At 49.4% G+C, this 16,277-nt stretch overlaps 1 protein-coding gene across 4 annotated transcripts in view; it reads left to right on the top strand.

The window, feature by feature from the left end:
* Positions 1–1,406: 1,406 nt before the first annotated feature.
* TBC1D16 (TBC1 domain family member 16) overlaps positions 1,407–16,277 on the top strand; it is a 41,896-nt gene continuing 27,025 nt past the window's right edge. Inside the window, exons 1-3 of one of the 4 annotated variants that reach the window (XM_054047479.1) lie at positions 1,407–1,572; positions 12,476–12,715; positions 14,731–15,361. In XM_054047479.1, the coding sequence (XP_053903454.1) occupies positions 12,538–12,715; positions 14,731–15,361 (809 nt within the window). In that variant the 5' untranslated portion in view covers positions 1,407–1,572; positions 12,476–12,537. Of the gene's footprint in view, positions 1,573–12,475; positions 12,716–14,730; positions 15,362–16,277 lie in introns of those variants that run through there. The other 3 variants (XM_054047478.1, XM_054047477.1, XM_054047480.1) reach the window with 3 other exon arrangements.

Here is a 16,277-nt window from a genome sequence, read left to right as displayed (position 1 = left end):
GGGAGAGCCCCGCGGTGGGGGGGCGATGATGGGGGTTGGATCCCCAGAGACTGGGGGAGGGGGATTCAATCTGTTAAAATCCAATCAATTGGATTCAATGTGTTAAAATTGTAGTGCAAAGTCATTAGTGGGTGCAAAGTGTCCCCAACAGAGCCAGCCTGCTCCCCCTGCATGGTTGCAACACCATCAAATTGTGACCCAGCCACCCGTGTGCACACGCGGCGGAGCAGCCGGGCCAAGTGGCGCTGCGGCCTGGTGCACAGGGAGGGTCTCTCTGCTCCTGTACAACGGAGCGCAGGGGAGTCAGCTGTTAACTTGACTCTTCATGGCACCAGCTGCTGCACTTTGTAGATGAGAGAGGGGAGACTCCCCAATCCAGGAGACCTGGGGTCCCTGCAGGAGGAGTAGGGGGGAGAGACCGGACTGTAACGGAGTCTGTGCTGGGTGGGAGGGGACCAGAATTTCCCCCCACACCCGAAATATCTGGATTGACATCACTGAAACTGAGCGACCTGTGCCAAAAGATGTCCCCTCATTCCTAGGGGCAGGAACTAGGGGTGCAGCGGCACCCCCGGCCTTGGAGTGCTTTCCCTGCTAGACAGGGGTTACCGTTTGGTTCAATGGCTCTCAGCCTACACACAATAAAAATTGTCCTGGCCCCGCCGCCTGCATTCGTTGATGAGAATACATTTTTCCCATATGGCACCTCTCTGCCATCAGGTCAAGGGTGCCCCACTTGTCTGGAGCATGCAGAGAGCCAGGTGGACCCTGCCCCACGCTGCCAGCCCGAGACCCCCATGCTGGGAGCTGGGGATCCTCCCAGGGCAGAGGCTGTGGCTTCTTGGGCCCGTCCTTGGGGTGGGGCTGGCCCAGGCCCCCTTGAACCGGCCGTGGCAGCTTTCAGCAGGTGACATACAGGGGTGGGGCTGAGGCGGGCAGGGTGCACCGAGGTAGCTGGGCACACTAGGGCTGGAACTAGGGGTGCTGCTGCCCCCCGGCTTTAAGTGGTTTCCATCTAGACAGGGTTTAGTTGGTTCAAGGGCTCCCGGCTCCAGCGCCCCTGCCCAGGCGCCCCCGGGGGCCGACGGTCGAGGCCCCTGGACGGGCCCCGCTGGAACTGCCCAGGGGCCGCTCAGAAGTACCGGGGGGCTCCTCGCAGGGGCTGCCCCGCCGCGGGACCACGGGTGCCGGGGAGGGGAAAGCGGGGTCCCTCTTGCCCGCGGTAGGGGCTGGCTCGTTGACGCGGAAGTGGAACGGACACCGGAAGTAGGAGGGGTGGCGCGTGTCCCTCCAGCTCCCCGCTTCTCGCTGGTCCCTGCGGGACGACGCCCGGGCGGAGCACGCCCCATAGCCCCGCGCCCGTCCGGGAGGGGGCGGGGCTTCTCGTGTCCACGCCCCCGATGCCCCTCCCCCACCCCCTCCGCCCGGCCCGGCCTCACGTTGCTGAACGCGGCGGCGGAGGCGGCAGGAGCAGGAGGGAGCCGCTGGTCCCGGCCCTTGTGCCTAGGGCCGGGGTGGGTCTGGAGCCACCCAGCGCGGGGGTGAGGCTGCCACCTGGGGCTGGCTGTGCTGGTGAGGGGCTGCCTGCCGGAGCTGCGTCCTGGAGCGGGGCTCACGCTGCGGGTGGTTGTATCTCGGAGGAGGGGGTGGCACGGGGGGGGGGGGCTGCATCCTGGATGGGGGGGGGGCTGTATCCTGGAGGGGGGGCTGCAGGAGGAGGAGGGGGAGCTGTATCCTAGAGACGGGTGAGGTTTGCACTTTGGGGGATACTAGGGTCCCCAGATGTCCCGTTTTGGGGATTTTTTCTTATGTAGGCGTCTATTACCCCCACCCGCTGTCCCGTTTTCTCCCAGTTGCTGTCTGGTCACCCTAGGGGATACTGGTGGCTGCACAAAGGGAGTATTATTTTCTAGATTGAGGATCTCACTTGCAACCCTGTATAAACGTGTCTCCTCCATAAGCATGCCTGATCCAGATGCTCTCGGCTTCTGTCTTCCTTTTGCCATTAAGGAGCACAAGGAATGTGTGTTTAACGGGTGCTTAGGCTCTGGGGCAAATGTTCTAATATGTTTCAGAGTAGCAGCCGTGTTAGTCTGTATCCGCAAAAAGAACAGGAGTACTTGTGGCACCTTAGAGGTATGCATCCGAAGAAGTGGGCTGTAGTCCAAGAAAGCTTATGCTCTAATAAATTTGTTAGTCTCTAAGGTGCCACAAGTACTCCTGTTCTAATATGTGTGTCTTGGGTTTGTCATGTGGTTGCTTCTTAAATCCCACTGAGATTCTTCTTGTGGTTCTCTTAATCCTTTCCTACTCTCCACTTAGTGTGGGCTCTGCCCTGGGGGTTTCTGAACACTTGCTTGTCCTTCTGTCCCATTTTCAGGGGCACATTTTATACTGATGATTATTTCCTTGTCTGCTTCTCTTTTTGCTACATATGGATTTGGGGGGTTTTTCCCTTCAGAGTAAGCAATTAAGATTCCTCGAAACAATCTCGGGTACCTACCAGGTACCAAGGAATTTGTAAAATTCCGTTTTTTACAAGCTCAGATAATGAGTTAATAATTAAAACAGTTCTATTTGAAAATAGAAAAACTTTGGGTTGGAATGAATTTGGGACTTTGTCCCATCTCTGAGTGGTTAAATGGGAGATTCTGTGCTCCCAAATTAGCTGGCAATATATAGCAGGTTCCAGTGCCTGGAGAGCTAATTTTTCTGAGGATACAATTCTGTTAATTAATTTCTAGTTATTTCTGTGTGTATGGATTTCTCACACACATTCTTTTTAAAACTTGTCTTTATTATGTCTACACTAACATGACATGACTGCTGTGAAATGTTTGATTCTCTCTGTAGATGTAAATGTTACATTGTGGCTAATAAATTAGCATTTTTTTCTGCCCACTTGTTTTTTTTAATGAGGAGGGGATTATTATTACTATTGTTATTTTATTGTAATTTGTATGTGCTGAATAATGAATGTTAACTCCAGAGTCTATAAAACATTAATCTTGTAACTGTAACATGTGGTGTCAGCATTTTGAGATCCTTTTATGTACATTTAGGTCTCTGGGCTCAGAAGCCAGATGTTAAAATGCATATTAATTACATGTTTTTTGTTCTCCTACCCCCATTTGTTCTTAGTGGTAAAGGTGATGGGAGGGGACAAGAAGTGAGCACTGTGTTCCACCTGGGACCTTGAATGTGTTCATTTTTATCCTGTTCTTTCTCCTTCCCCTCCCCACTCTGTCCCCTACACTTCACGTTTGCTGTCCTCCCAGTGGCTAGCTGATACACTCCACCGTGAATCCATCAACACTATTCTGGAGTCAGCCCGAGGGTCTCAGGATAACTTAGCAAGATGCCTTCCTGTCCCTTTTGCTGCCCTCAAAGGGTGTGAATGTTACTGCTGGGCGCATTCTGTGCCAAAAATAACACTACATAATCATGCCAGTTTCAATTACTCTGGTAATTTATTTCAAAATACCTGTTAGCTAGTACATCTGTAACAATACAGACACACACAAATTCCCCCAGGAGTAGAGAGTTGAAGAAATCCCTGTGACAACCCAGTTCCTATTTCTCTGCCCCTTCCTCATTTCCCCACCACCAGCCCAGCCAGGGGGTAGACACCTGCCTCGCTCCTCCCCAGAGCCCAGGGATCCAGAGGGAGCAACAGCCTGATGTTGGGTCCCAGGCTTGCATGGAGTTTCCTGCATGCCGCTGGGAACTGCAGCTGCCAGGATCTTTCTAGCTCCCCTCTCCCCCCAGCAGTGTCTTCTACGTGCAAGCTGGGTTCTGCCAGGTCCAGTGGCCCCTTGTGGCAGCTAGCAGCACTGCAGCCTATTTCTGTGGAGGAAAGGAAATTCTGCATGCACGTTAATTTCTGCAAAATTCTGCATTGTGCAGTGGTGCAGAATTCCCCCAGGAGTATATTCTGTTCTGCCTGAGGAGATAGAGCCTGCCCCACTCCTACCTCCTCAGAAACATCCCGAAGCCCTGTCCCTCCATGCTGAGTGTGCCGCAATAGTGAGCAAGAGGGACTGTAACTTTCTGTCACATGCATGACTGCCCCCCCGGTCAATGATTTACATTTCTACCAGCTGCTCCAGGCGCCCAACCCCACCTGTCGGTGCTGCCAGGGAGGGGCACGTGACTGTTCTCGCGGCTTCCCTGTCAGAAGTCATTTTTCTGCAGGGAAGCAAAGAAATCTGTGGGGGACATGAATTCTGCACACACGCAGTGACGCAGAATTCCCCCAGGAGTAGAATGTGCTGTCCCTGCGTTCTTAGCAGAAGCTGAACTGGGAATAGTACTTAGACCCTCTCCCATGGCAGTTTGGAGTAGTAACTAACCACTGCCCAATCACTGAAATTCCCTTTTAAGTTAACTTGAACAATATCGTTTTCCTCTGAATAGTCACAATACTCGTGACTTGACTTTATTATTCTTTGTATTACCGTAGTGCCTAGGAGCCCTGGTTGTGGACCAGGACTCTGTTGTGTTAGGTGCTGTACAAACACACAACAAAAAATGGTCCCTGCACCAAAGAGCTTACAATCTAAGACAAGATAACAGACGGATATAGATGAGGGAGTATGAGACCGTACTGGTCAGCATGATAGGCAGTGATCTCAGCACACTCAGTTGCTGCAATTTTATCGTCAGCTAAGAGACAAAGATTGTTTTAAGGAATAAATATTACAAATTAATATAAGTGCTTCAGTCTAGTATCACGAAAAATCTGTATGGTTTGAAAGCTTGGGGTAGGGGCTGCATGTGGATATACTGCTTGTCATACTGTTGACACTCAGTAAACTAACTCCCCTTCCCCATCCTCCGTCTAGCTGTGTGTCTTTCCTCAGATTGTGAGCAGTTCAGGGCAGGGGCCATGTCTTCTTGAATGTCAGGGCAAAATCTAGCTGCTAGCACAAACAAATAAGTAGGTTAAAACAAATTGTGGAAGGGAAAGATAACAGTTGTGTTAAACCCACATTGTTTCAAATGTCACTGGTGTGAATCAGTGAAGCTTATCTAAGTTGTGGCTTTTGACTAAGCATTTATGCTCTACTTGGGAGAATTTCCTTCAGGAAGGAAATGTTTGTAAGGACGAAACCTAGCTCATTCCTATGGTATAATGCTTTATAGTGTCTTTCTTACAGACTGCATTCCCAAATACTCTATAGAGCTACCTAACATAGTTATAAAATGAAAAAAAAAGTTGTTATAGCTAAGGAAGAGAGGAATTAAGAGGGGTAGGCAAGCGGGGGGGTGTGTGTGTGTGTGTGTGTGCGTGCGCGGGAGCAGGGATAAGAGATGACAGTAGAAAGTGGAGAGTTGATCAGATGGCCAGGTCCAGAGAGGCTGATGCAGCAGAGGAGAAGGCTATTGCACTCACTGTGGTGAGATTGTGTGAAGAAAGGCTGTGGAGGGTGGCAGTTTTGACCAGTCTCCTGAAAGGAGAGGACAGCCAGTGGAGTTGTGTGAACATCATTCATTACGGCCACTCTTGATCATGGGCATGAGAAAGCACGTAGCAGTGTTCTTTGCCTACTGGAGTCTGGATGTGGAGAGAGAGTTTTAAAAAAAAAAAGAGAAAATTGCAATAGCTTAGGCAAGGGAAGATGGAGGCATGGATGAGAATTTCAGCTTGCGTGGAATCAAGTCCACGGTGTGCATAGGAAACATGGAGAGTAGTATGTAACCATACAAGGCATCATGGTCTGAGCATGGGACTAGCAATCAGGAGCTCCTGAGTTTTAATTCTGCTTCAAATACTTCCTTGTGGCCTTGAGTTCATGAGTTAGCCTCTCTGCCTCGGTTTCCCCATCTGTAAAATGGGGGTGAAGCTTGCCTCCATCCAAGGGGGGTTGTGTAGATTAATGTTTGAGGAATGCTTTGAGCATAAGTGCTGAGTATTTTGTAGGTGTGGAAGAAACATTAAGAATCAAGCCAAGGTGGCAGACAGTGGGAGGAAGGAGGACAAGTGGGAGGCCTGAATCAGGGAGGAAAACGTTGTGTCTCAGGATGCTTATCTTGCCTAAGGAAGGCACTTGTGTCTTTGAGATGTTTAGCTGCAGGAAGTTGAGAGGAAGTGGCAAGTCTGTTTGGTCAAGACAGACTGAAGGTGGACAGGAAGGTGGCTTCTGAGTTTCTCTCTCCACTTATCAAAAGTGAGTGAATGCATGACTGTGCTCCAATTTGGGGGGTGAGGGAGGTTGTCCTAGTAATTAGCTCAGGGTCAGAGTGAGAGCTAATGTAATTTTGGGTGACTCCTTTGAAATCAGAGGGCTTAATCCAGGGCTGATTTTGACCTCTGGAGGGTTTGACAAAGATCTTTGATTCCATTCACTCAACATCCCACTGTGTGAACAGTCTAACGTCTGGGAGACAACCTGGGGGAAAATATTGCCTTTCCTATCACTAGGGGAGTAGGATCTTGCTAGGCCTGTCCCTGTCTTCTCTCAGCCTGTCATGTGATAAGAATATGACTTTCAAACAATTACTCTTGGCTTCTGTCTTCTGCTCTGATGTGCGTAGCATTAGGGGAAGAGCTTTGAAATTGGCTTATTCGTCTAGTGATCAGAACACACTGCTGGAATTTTTTAGATGTTAATGGTTAGGACAGAAGACCAGTACGGAGCAGTTATAAGGATATGGCTGGCAGGCACTTAAAAAAAAAAAAAAAAAAAAAAAAAAAGAAGCTGTCAGACATTAACAGCACATTGTATGAGTGCTGCAGAGTTCAGTATATGAAATGATGCCTAGCCTGGGGGCGGAGGGTGTGTGCATGTGTGGAGAGGCGCATGTGTTACAAATGGTGATTCAGTTACTGTGCTGCTATCGGAAGATTCAGCTCTGATGCAGAAGGAGTGGGGTATTTTAATGTTTGCTTTTTGTGCCACGGCAGGTGGGGCAAGGAGTGAAGAATGGGCTCTGGTGATAGCTTCTCCCTTCTCTTGCAGCTAACCCTCAGAGCTCGGATGCTGGGCCTGTCCAAGTAGGGCTGAACCTCTTCCCCCTCTTTCTTCTAGGCTGAGGCGCTTTGTCACTTCAGGTGAAGTCTTGGCCACACTGATGTCATTTGGAGTTTTGCTCTTGACATCAATGAGGCCAGGATTTCACTCTGATGCTAATAACAGCTGCTGCCCTTCTCCTTAACTGTGTACGTGGCACACTGCTGCTGCTGCCAATAGATAGAAATTAAAGATTTGGGGGGGGGACCTAGTTCATTCTCCCCACAATCCGGGACTCATTCAGATGGCTCTCTAGTCTAGCCAACGCTATGGAAAGCTATACTGTAATTTTAAATAGCTCAAGCAAGTTGCTAGTAATCTGTTTTTTTTTCACACATCTCAAAGCACAAAGGAGGAGTAAATGTCAGTGTTCTCCCCATTTGACACATGGGGACCCCGAGACTTGCTCAAGGTCATACGCACGATAGTCAGGGTTCCTGTTTGTGGTCACTGGGTCACTGCATTCTCAGTGTTGCCTTTGTCCAACACAAACTAACACTCCCCTCTCCCATGGCATTTGAGAGGATAACCTCTGCAATAGCCCTGGGATCTCTCCTGTGGAATAAGGTGTGCTGACGTATTAAAGTCAAATTCAAGTAGATTGGAAGAGATTCCCTTGATCAGGAAAATGCAAAATTCATTTATAAGTAGATTGATAGGTAGATAATCTGATCCAAGTGTGACTCTAGTGCTGGTTTTTCCCGTTTATCCACAGGACAGCCTGGTCTCATTTCCAAACCCTGTTGTTTGGCTCATATTACTTTTAAGTATTGTGTTGTTTTCTTTGATTAACAATCACCCCTTGGATCCAACAAGATCCATTGCTGCGCACAGAACTGCTCAGCAACTTGGTCTCCAAGCTGCTGCCTCCCTGCTCCCAAGTTTGGTCTGAATTTGTCTATCTAGACCAGGGGTCGGCAACCTTTCAGAAGTGGTGTGCCAAGTCTTCATTTATTCACTCTAATTTAAGGTTTCGTGTGCCAGTCATACATTTTAATGTTTTTAGAAGGTTTCCTTCTACAAGACTATAATACATAACTAAACTATTGTTGTATGTAAAGTAAATAAGATTTTTAAAATGTTTAAGAAGCTTCATTTAAAATTAAATTAAAATGCAGAGCCCCCCGGACCGATGGCCAGGACCTGGGCAGTGTGAGTGCCGCTGAAAATCAGCTCGCGTGCTGCCTTCGGCACGCATGCCATAGGTTGCCTACCCCTGATCTAGACTGTAAGCTCTGTGATAAGGAGCTTTGTCACCTTGTGTGTCTGTAAAGCACTGTTGTTACTGCACAAACCCAAAAATACATGCTGAACCCCCTGCCAGGGCTGGGCAGAAACCCTGCACTTCTCTTCTTTATCAGAGAACTGAAAGCTTGTGCAAATGGAGCCAGCAGAGGTTGGTCCAGGAATATCTGCCAAGTTGAGGGTGTGATCTGCCAACACTCACCAGGATCTTGTTATTTAAGTTTGTGAAAGGGGAAGGGCCTTTCTAAACAAGGCGGCTGGCTATCAGAGCTATCTGAGACTGCTGGCTGCAGCTGTGCTTGGCTTCTAGTGAAGAGGACAACAGAAGTAGGATTCAGGGGGTTAGCAACTGAATGACTGCTGGCTGCATGATGTTTCTCGGGGGCGCTCTGCTAGCTGGGGAGCCCTGGCATTGGCTAAGAAAGGAACCAATGGCTGCATGAATGACCCCAGCAGCTGCAGCAAAGGGGTCTGACAATAGTTGCTGAGTGGAGCAAGCAAATCTTTTCTGTGTGTACTTAATAAAAATTGGCAGGCAGTGAGGGCTTATCAGCTAACTCAGTTCTCCAGCTTCCAGAGGGCAGGGTGGGTGATCTGGTTCCTGTTGGCATGTTAGCTGCTGCTACGTTGGAATAATCTCCGCAGTCACAAAAATCACAAGTTTAATCTGAAATGTACCACTTTAAAAAAAAAAAAAAAGGTACAAATCTAATGTTGACTTGCCAGCCCTGGAGATGGAATTCATCTTTGCATCCCCGGGATTGTGCAAGGCAAGGAGCAGTAGTACTGTAGTACCCCACCCTTGGGGCAGACCCTCCCAAGGGGAAGAGAGGTCAGTCTCCACGGTGCATTCGGTCCTAGCCCTCTTTGCTGAGGCTGTTAACTGTTGGGCTGCTTGTTAATTTCGGTGATGGCAGTACCTGTCTGCTGGGAATCAGACTGAGACTCCCCAACCTCATTTCATGTAGGACACGGAACAGCCAGTGGATAACGCTTGATCACTGCCAGTGTGGGCTAGAATTGAGCCAGCAACCTGGAAGTGAAATAATCTCTCTCTCCCCTGAACCATCCACTCGCTGTATCTGAAAGGCAGCACTTCTGCAAGGCATGCCCAGTGCACCAGCCCAGATTTCCTTAGGAGCCAGTGTTTCGTGTTGTCGAGCCTTCCACTCCCAACAGACGCCTGTGTGCATAGACAGAACTGGAGCAGTAGCCGCAGCCTAGGATCAAAGCAGCTCTTTCAGTTTTAGATCCTTTTCACTTCCCAGGGAGCAACTTTTGATCTTCAGTTGATGCTTTATTCTTTCTGAGCTAGATGGAAGCTAACGAAATGCAGCTGCTGCTGCTTTTCATTGGGAGAAGGCCTGGGCCTCTTCCGAGATTCCTGGGGGGCCCCTTGAGAGCTGCAGTGGTGCTGGATGGGAGCTCCTGCTCTGTGCGTGGAGAAGTAGCCTCTCTGTGTCTGTTGCCTCCAGCAGGAGTCCTCTCCCTTTATTTCTCAGATGCTTTCACTGAATCATAGCTGCTTCTGCCTTGATCTCATATCTCACTCAAACAGGTTCTGAATCTTTCAAGTGGTGTTTTGGTGAGATGACTGATGCAGCTAAATCCACTCTCTCCGTAGTACACGCAGCGAGGAGCAGCCTATCTGCCCCAAGACAGGGTACAAGCTGTGCGGACTATTACATTGCTGTGATATAGGCTAAGTGTCTCCACTCCGGAGGTGTTGGCGCTTCGGGGCCTGTGATAAACAGGCAGGTTGCTCAGTGTTGCCAATCGCCATTGCTGTGAATTCCCTCAGCCTCTTGTGTTGAAATGTTATTTTGTAACTTCTTACAGAGACAGTAGGGGAAATTGCTCCAGACATCCCTCTGCTTCCTATTCTGGGCTGGGGAGGGACTATTTTTTTTTTACGATTGTTGCAAAAGGCTCTTCTCCCTATCGAGAGTCTGAGCCTAGAGTGCTGTGTTCTAAGACAGCCTGGAGAAGAATCAGTCCGGAGAGCCCCAGGCTGTGTTGTCTGTGTTGAGGCTTGTGCCTGACAGGTGTGTTTCTGAAGGTGTGTGCAGCACTAGGGTCAGGAGTGAGCCTACGATGAGGCCAAAAAGTAAAGAAGGGCTTGCAAACCGATCCCCTTCAGAGCCGCGTGGGCTCAGCTCGGAGCAGGGTCAAGCCATCTCGCTCAAGTCCCATTGATGACTGATGGGCACAAGTTGCCTTTGCTGAGATCATGCTTCCAGCAAACACAAGTCAGGAAACTTGCAGTTCAGGCTTATGGCTTTTCCTGTAAAAAGGGCACTGTCAGCTACTCTTCGGAGCCATGTTTACTGTCTCTTGTGACGAGATCTTAGAAGCTGGAAAACTGTATTTCCTTCCCTGCAGCGTTTACCCTCCTGTTTGAGACATGCTAGTTTTTCTTTTGCCTCTGTGTTTCCAGTGCAGAGAACAAGCTGCTCCCTTTTGTTCACTTCTTTCAATAAACCAGCATCGCTGGTGATGCCAATGTAGCATCCCACTACTCTGCTGCCTTGTCTGCCCAGACTGGGAATTGGACATCAGTTTCCTGCGTGTCCATTAAGCCCCCAGTTTTATCTTGGCAGTTCTCCCAGCTCCTGCTGGCCCAGGTGGGATTTGGACTGGAGTCTCCAGCAGCCATGATCGGTTAAATCATTGTAGACAGGCCAGCTTCTGTGCCTTCTTTTTCAGGTATTAACCAGTGAAGCTGTGTTCAGAAGGGCGAGGGCTGTTCAGTATTAGGTGCTCTTCAGGCCCCAGTGGTGTTTCTAGTGCACAGAGTGTCTCTGCGAGTAAGGGGGGTGGAGGGGTTCTCACTGACCTGTAACTTTTTCTTCTTTCTGTTCCTGGCTACATCCTTTGCTTGTTCTGCTGGTACGTGGAATGTACTAGCTGATCTCTCCAGGTCTGCACCTGGGCCCATGGAAATCTCTGGTGCGTGCTGGGTCAGGTTGGCCTGTCCATTAGGGAATAGAGGTGTCAACAGAAAGGAACAGCTTCGTCTCGGCGAGAACTTCCTGGCAGTAGCTGCTTTCCCCTGTCCGTCAGGTGGAACGGAAGCTGGAGCTCTGCCTTTGTGTTTCGGGTTGTTAGTGGGATTGCTTTGCGCCTGCTCCGCTCCGTGTTTCAGCACATCAAGCGCTCTTCCTGGCCTAGCTGTTTAATTATGTATAGCCTGCACATCCCATCTGGATTCGGGATCTGGATTCTCATTGACAGCGCCTCATTTTCAGTACAACGCTTGCTTGGTGGTTACAGGGGGATCATATTCCACAGCTAGCTTAAGTTACCTATTGACGGATGAGACGCCCCCCACGTGGCCCAGGGATGGCGTTCCATATTCTGTTCCAGAATCCATTTGCCTGCGGCGTGTTGAATGTTTTCTCCCTCTTCCCATCCCCCCAAAAAGCCCTGTTTAAATAATGTCAAGGTTAGGCCAAAAGTCAGGAATCCAAGTGAATGGCCTTTTAAGCTGTACTACCATCAAGGGATCAAGCAGAGGCCCTGACGCCAAGGCTGGGGGTTTCTGCCTCCACTTTCATTTCCCTGCCTCGTGTTGGGTCACCTCACATCATAGCTTTTGTTTACTTTGATTTTGGGTAGACCCTGCAGGATTCCCCGGCCTGCCACATGGAGAAACAGATCAGACACTCGTAGTTGGGGTTTTTGAATGACATGAGTTGCTCCTTCACCTCCTCTCCCCCATTATAATAACAATACTTAGCTCTTGCCCCACAGGGAGCGAGAGCCTGGGACCAGGACTTAAACCTTGGTCTCCAACGCTGTAGTGCAGGCCCTGCCTACACCAGGCATGCTTCTCTGGTTTCTCATTTGCTAACACCAGCAGAGCTCCACCAGTGTGGGGCAGCTTAGGGTGCATGGCTCACCAGCTGGTGCCACGGCTTAAGCATCATGTCAGTCTGACCTGCTTTGAGTCTCTCCAGACCAGTTGTGGCACGGCTGAGTCTCTTCCCCTCTCTGTGCCTCAGTTTCCCCATCTGTGAAGCGGGGATGATAAGACTGATTCTGAGTGGTTGGAGATGCGGGGATGAGGTAGCAGCTGACGGGAACCTTGCCTCTCTGTGAGGGTAGCAGCGTTGTCCTCAGTTGGTGGTGGTGGTTCTCACAGCAGGAAGTTCTCGCTGTTGTCTTGCAGCTGTCATGTTGCATTTCTCCTAACGCTGTTTCTTCCCTCTTGGCAGATCTTTTGTCTGAATTGGGCTCTTGATTGAAGTTGACGGATAATGGAAACATTCCCCTGGCAATGTCTCTGGGGCGACTCCTTCGACGTGCCTCTTCGAAAGCCTCTGACCTCCTGACCTTAAACCCCGGTGGTGGCGGTGGTTCGTCCTCCATACTGGATGGGGAGATTATCTACTCCAAGAACAATGTATGCGTCCACCCTGCTGAGGTGCTCCCAGGTGTCGGGGAACATCACCCAGGTGATGGGGTGCTGCGCTTGCTGCTCACTCTTCTTTCTGTCTCTGGGAGTGTCTGCGTGTCCATGTCTGCACGGGGTTGGCATGCATCTGGGTCTGAGCACTTCAGGGGTGTTACCGTGGGGAGTGGGAGCTGAGGGACTGAGGAAAGGCGTCCGCTGAGCTGAGCCGCCACGTGTTCTCATCAATGTATCTGTTGTTTTCCAAGGAGCTGTTTGGTGGTATGAGCAGGGGATGGAGCAGTGGGATTCCTGGCTCTGCCACTGCCTTCCTGTGTGACTGTGCACTGATCACGTCACCACTTGAGGCGTCAGTGTCCCCAGCTATAAACCAGGGCAAATGCTACTTGCCTTGGTTCCCCGGGGCAGTTGGGTAATGAGGGTTATCGTTAATGTCTGTAAAGTGCTTTGAGATCTCCAGAGAGGGTCAAAGTTGACATTTAATGTGTAACACTTGGTCCTTCCCTCCCTCAGCTGCACTCTGGGAGGCCAAGTGCCATCACACCACCCTGATGGAACCAGCAGCCCCTTCAAGCATCCGGGGACAAGGAAAACCCTGATATTGGCTTCACTGGAGTCGATATAGGGCTTATCTTTTCTTTCTTTCTCCCCATTCTTGTCTGCTAGTGGCACCCTGTGTAGCCTTGTAAATGGACACCCGGTACTGGCTTAATATTGCAAAATAATTATTTTGCAAATATTGGTTTGCGTTAGACTTGTGTGTGTGACTATTTTGGGTTGGCTTTCCAGGAACTTTCTAGGGCAAATACTCAGGAGTAACCAGTGTTTAGCGCCCACATAGAATGGGGGTAATTATAAACAGTGCAAATCTGACATGAAAGTCTGTAATTCAAAATTCACTATTGATTAGTTGCATAACTCACCCAATCGGGTTGAAATGAGGGCATGTGATTTCTGTAGCTACCCGGCCCAGAAGGTATTTGGCAGATGAAATTCAATGTTGATAAATGCAAAGTAATGCACGCTGGAAAACATAATCCCAACTATACATATAAAATGATGGGGTCTAAATTAGCTGTTACCACTCAAGAAAGAGATCTTGGAATCATTGTGGATAGTTCTCTGAAAACATCCACTCAGTGTGCAGCGGCAGTTTAAAAAGTGAACGGAATGCTGGGAATCTTTAAGAAAGGGATAGACTATAAAACAGAAAATATCTTATTGCCTCTATATAAATCCATGGTACGCCCACACCTTGAATACTGCCTGCAGATGTGATTGCCCCATCTCAAAAAAGATATATTGGAATTGGAAAAAGTTCAGAAAATGGCAACAAAAATGATTAGGGGTATGGAACAGCTTCCGTATGAGGAAAGATTAATGAGATTGGGACTTTTCAGCTTGGAAAAGAGACGACTAAGGGGGGATATGATTGTATAGACCTCTATCATGACAGGTGTGGGGAAAGTAAAGAAGGAAGTGTTATTTACTCCTTCTCGTAACACACGGACTAGGGGTCACCAAATGAAATTAATAGGCAGCAGGTTTAAAACAAACTAAAGGAAGTGTTTTTTTCACACAATGCACAGTCAACCTGTGGAACTCTTTGCCGGAGGATGTTGTGAAGGCCAAGGCTATAACAGGCTTCAAAAAACAACTAGATAGGTCCATCAATGGCTATGCCAGAAGCTGGAAATGGGCGACAGGGGATGGATGACTTGGTGATTCCCTGTTCTGTTCATTCCCTCTGGGGCACCTGGCATTGGCCACTGTCTGAAGACCGGATACTGGGCTAGATGGGCCCTTGGTCCAACCCAGTATGTCCATTCTTATGTTCTTATTCATAAGCCATTTGCAGATTCAAGGGATTATTTGCAAATAATGAATATTTGAGAGTTTCACAGTCTGTTTGCAGATGGAGGAGAAATCTGCCAAATGACTGGATTGCTTTAGCCCAGCTGTATTGGCAATGGAGGGGGGCAGGGGCTAAAAATGGCTGATAAATGTCCTGAGAATACAGTTTAAGTCCTAACCGGTTGGTCCTGTGCTCTCTTGAAGGCTATTTATGCTTGTACATGGAGAAAGATGAGCTCCTTGGTACCACGCTTATCCTTGCCTGGGTCCCAAACTCCCGTATTCAGAGGCAGGATGAAGAAGCCCTGCGCTATATCACTCCTGAGAGCTCCCCGGTCCGTAAAGCTCCCCGCAAGCGTGGCCGCCACACTCAGGGGTTTGGCACCGTCCAGCAGGCTTCCCCAACCGATCAGAAACGAGCAGTAATTCCGAAAGACGACGAGATCTTGGCTGTGTCTCAGCTTGTCAGAGATGTGGCTCACCTCGGCTCCCCTTCTGAAGAAGGGGAGAAGCTGTCTCAGTGTTGCCTGGCAACTGACGGTACCCACAACTCCTCACAGCCTGCCCACAGTGACTCAGGAATCTTATCGACAATCAGTTCTCAGGAGGAGCAGAACAGATCGGAGTTGTCAGTGGAGGGGACAGAGGAAGGGCTGGACTGCAGGCTAGAGCAGGGGGAGGACGAGGGCTCCTTGGAGCTGTTTGCTGATGATGTGAGCAGGGATAGTACTTTTGACTCTGATTCTGATGCCTTCTCCTCCCCGTTCTGCCTCTCTCCCATCAGCGAAGCCCTTGGGGAAGGCAGCAGCTCTGTGTTTCTGGATAATGAAAGCAGGTGAGTTTGTCACATTTTTACAGCTTCCTGGTGGGTGGGGTGGGGTGGAGGTGAAAGGAGGCTGACGGCTTAAGAACATAAGGAAGCTAATGCGCTTAAAAGAGGCATTGAGCTCAGTTTAGCTGCTCTTGCATTGGGTTCGCTTTAATCCCCCTTCTCAGTGTTTTATTCCCTTCCTTGACATCTAACTTGAAAAGCCTTTGGGGAAATGCCCTGAGTTGGCCAGTCCCCGTTCTGCTTATTGGAACCTTCAGGCTCTTCCACCCTTCTGTGCCCATAAACTCATTCTGCAGGCTCGCACTGAGTCACCTGGCGCGTGAACCTGCCTGTCTGCCGTGGGTCTATCGCTATGGGAAAGGGTTCTCACAGCAAATTCTTTGGTGGCCTCAGAGTGCGGCTACCAACTCTCACCGGCGGCTGCACTGATGCTTTCCTAAAATACTTCATTAACTTTAGGAAAAACAATTAAACGTGCACAGATTCACATCCAAGTCATTGCAGTGTATATTTGTAGGGTTTTTTGGCAGATTTGGTAACAAAAATAATGCTGCCTCCCCCTTTGCCCCCCCTCCAGGGCTTAGTGGGTCCTGGGGTTTGCTGAGAAAGGTGATATTTGTATATTTGTTAATATCACAGCACACTTAGTAGCACTGGGAGCCTGTGAAAAGTGATATTAACAAGCATGCAAGTATCACTTTTCACAGCAGACTTGCTAGCTGAGGCTAGGTCTACACTGGGGGCGGGGGGGGGCTTCGATTTAAGATATTCGCGTAGCTGAATTCGACGTATCCTATTCGACTTACCCCGCTGTGAAGACCGTGGCAAATTGACCGCCGCGGCTCCCCTGTCGACGGCGCTTACTCCTCTTGATGAAGTGGGAGTACGCGTGTCGATTCAGGGATCGATTTATCCGTCT

The sequence above is a fragment of the Malaclemys terrapin genome, chromosome 13 (genome assembly GCF_027887155.1).
Source record: "Malaclemys terrapin pileata isolate rMalTer1 chromosome 13, rMalTer1.hap1, whole genome shotgun sequence".
Lineage (NCBI taxonomy): Eukaryota > Metazoa > Chordata > Testudines > Emydidae > Malaclemys > Malaclemys terrapin.
This window is presented reverse-complemented; position numbering and strand designations above follow the sequence as displayed.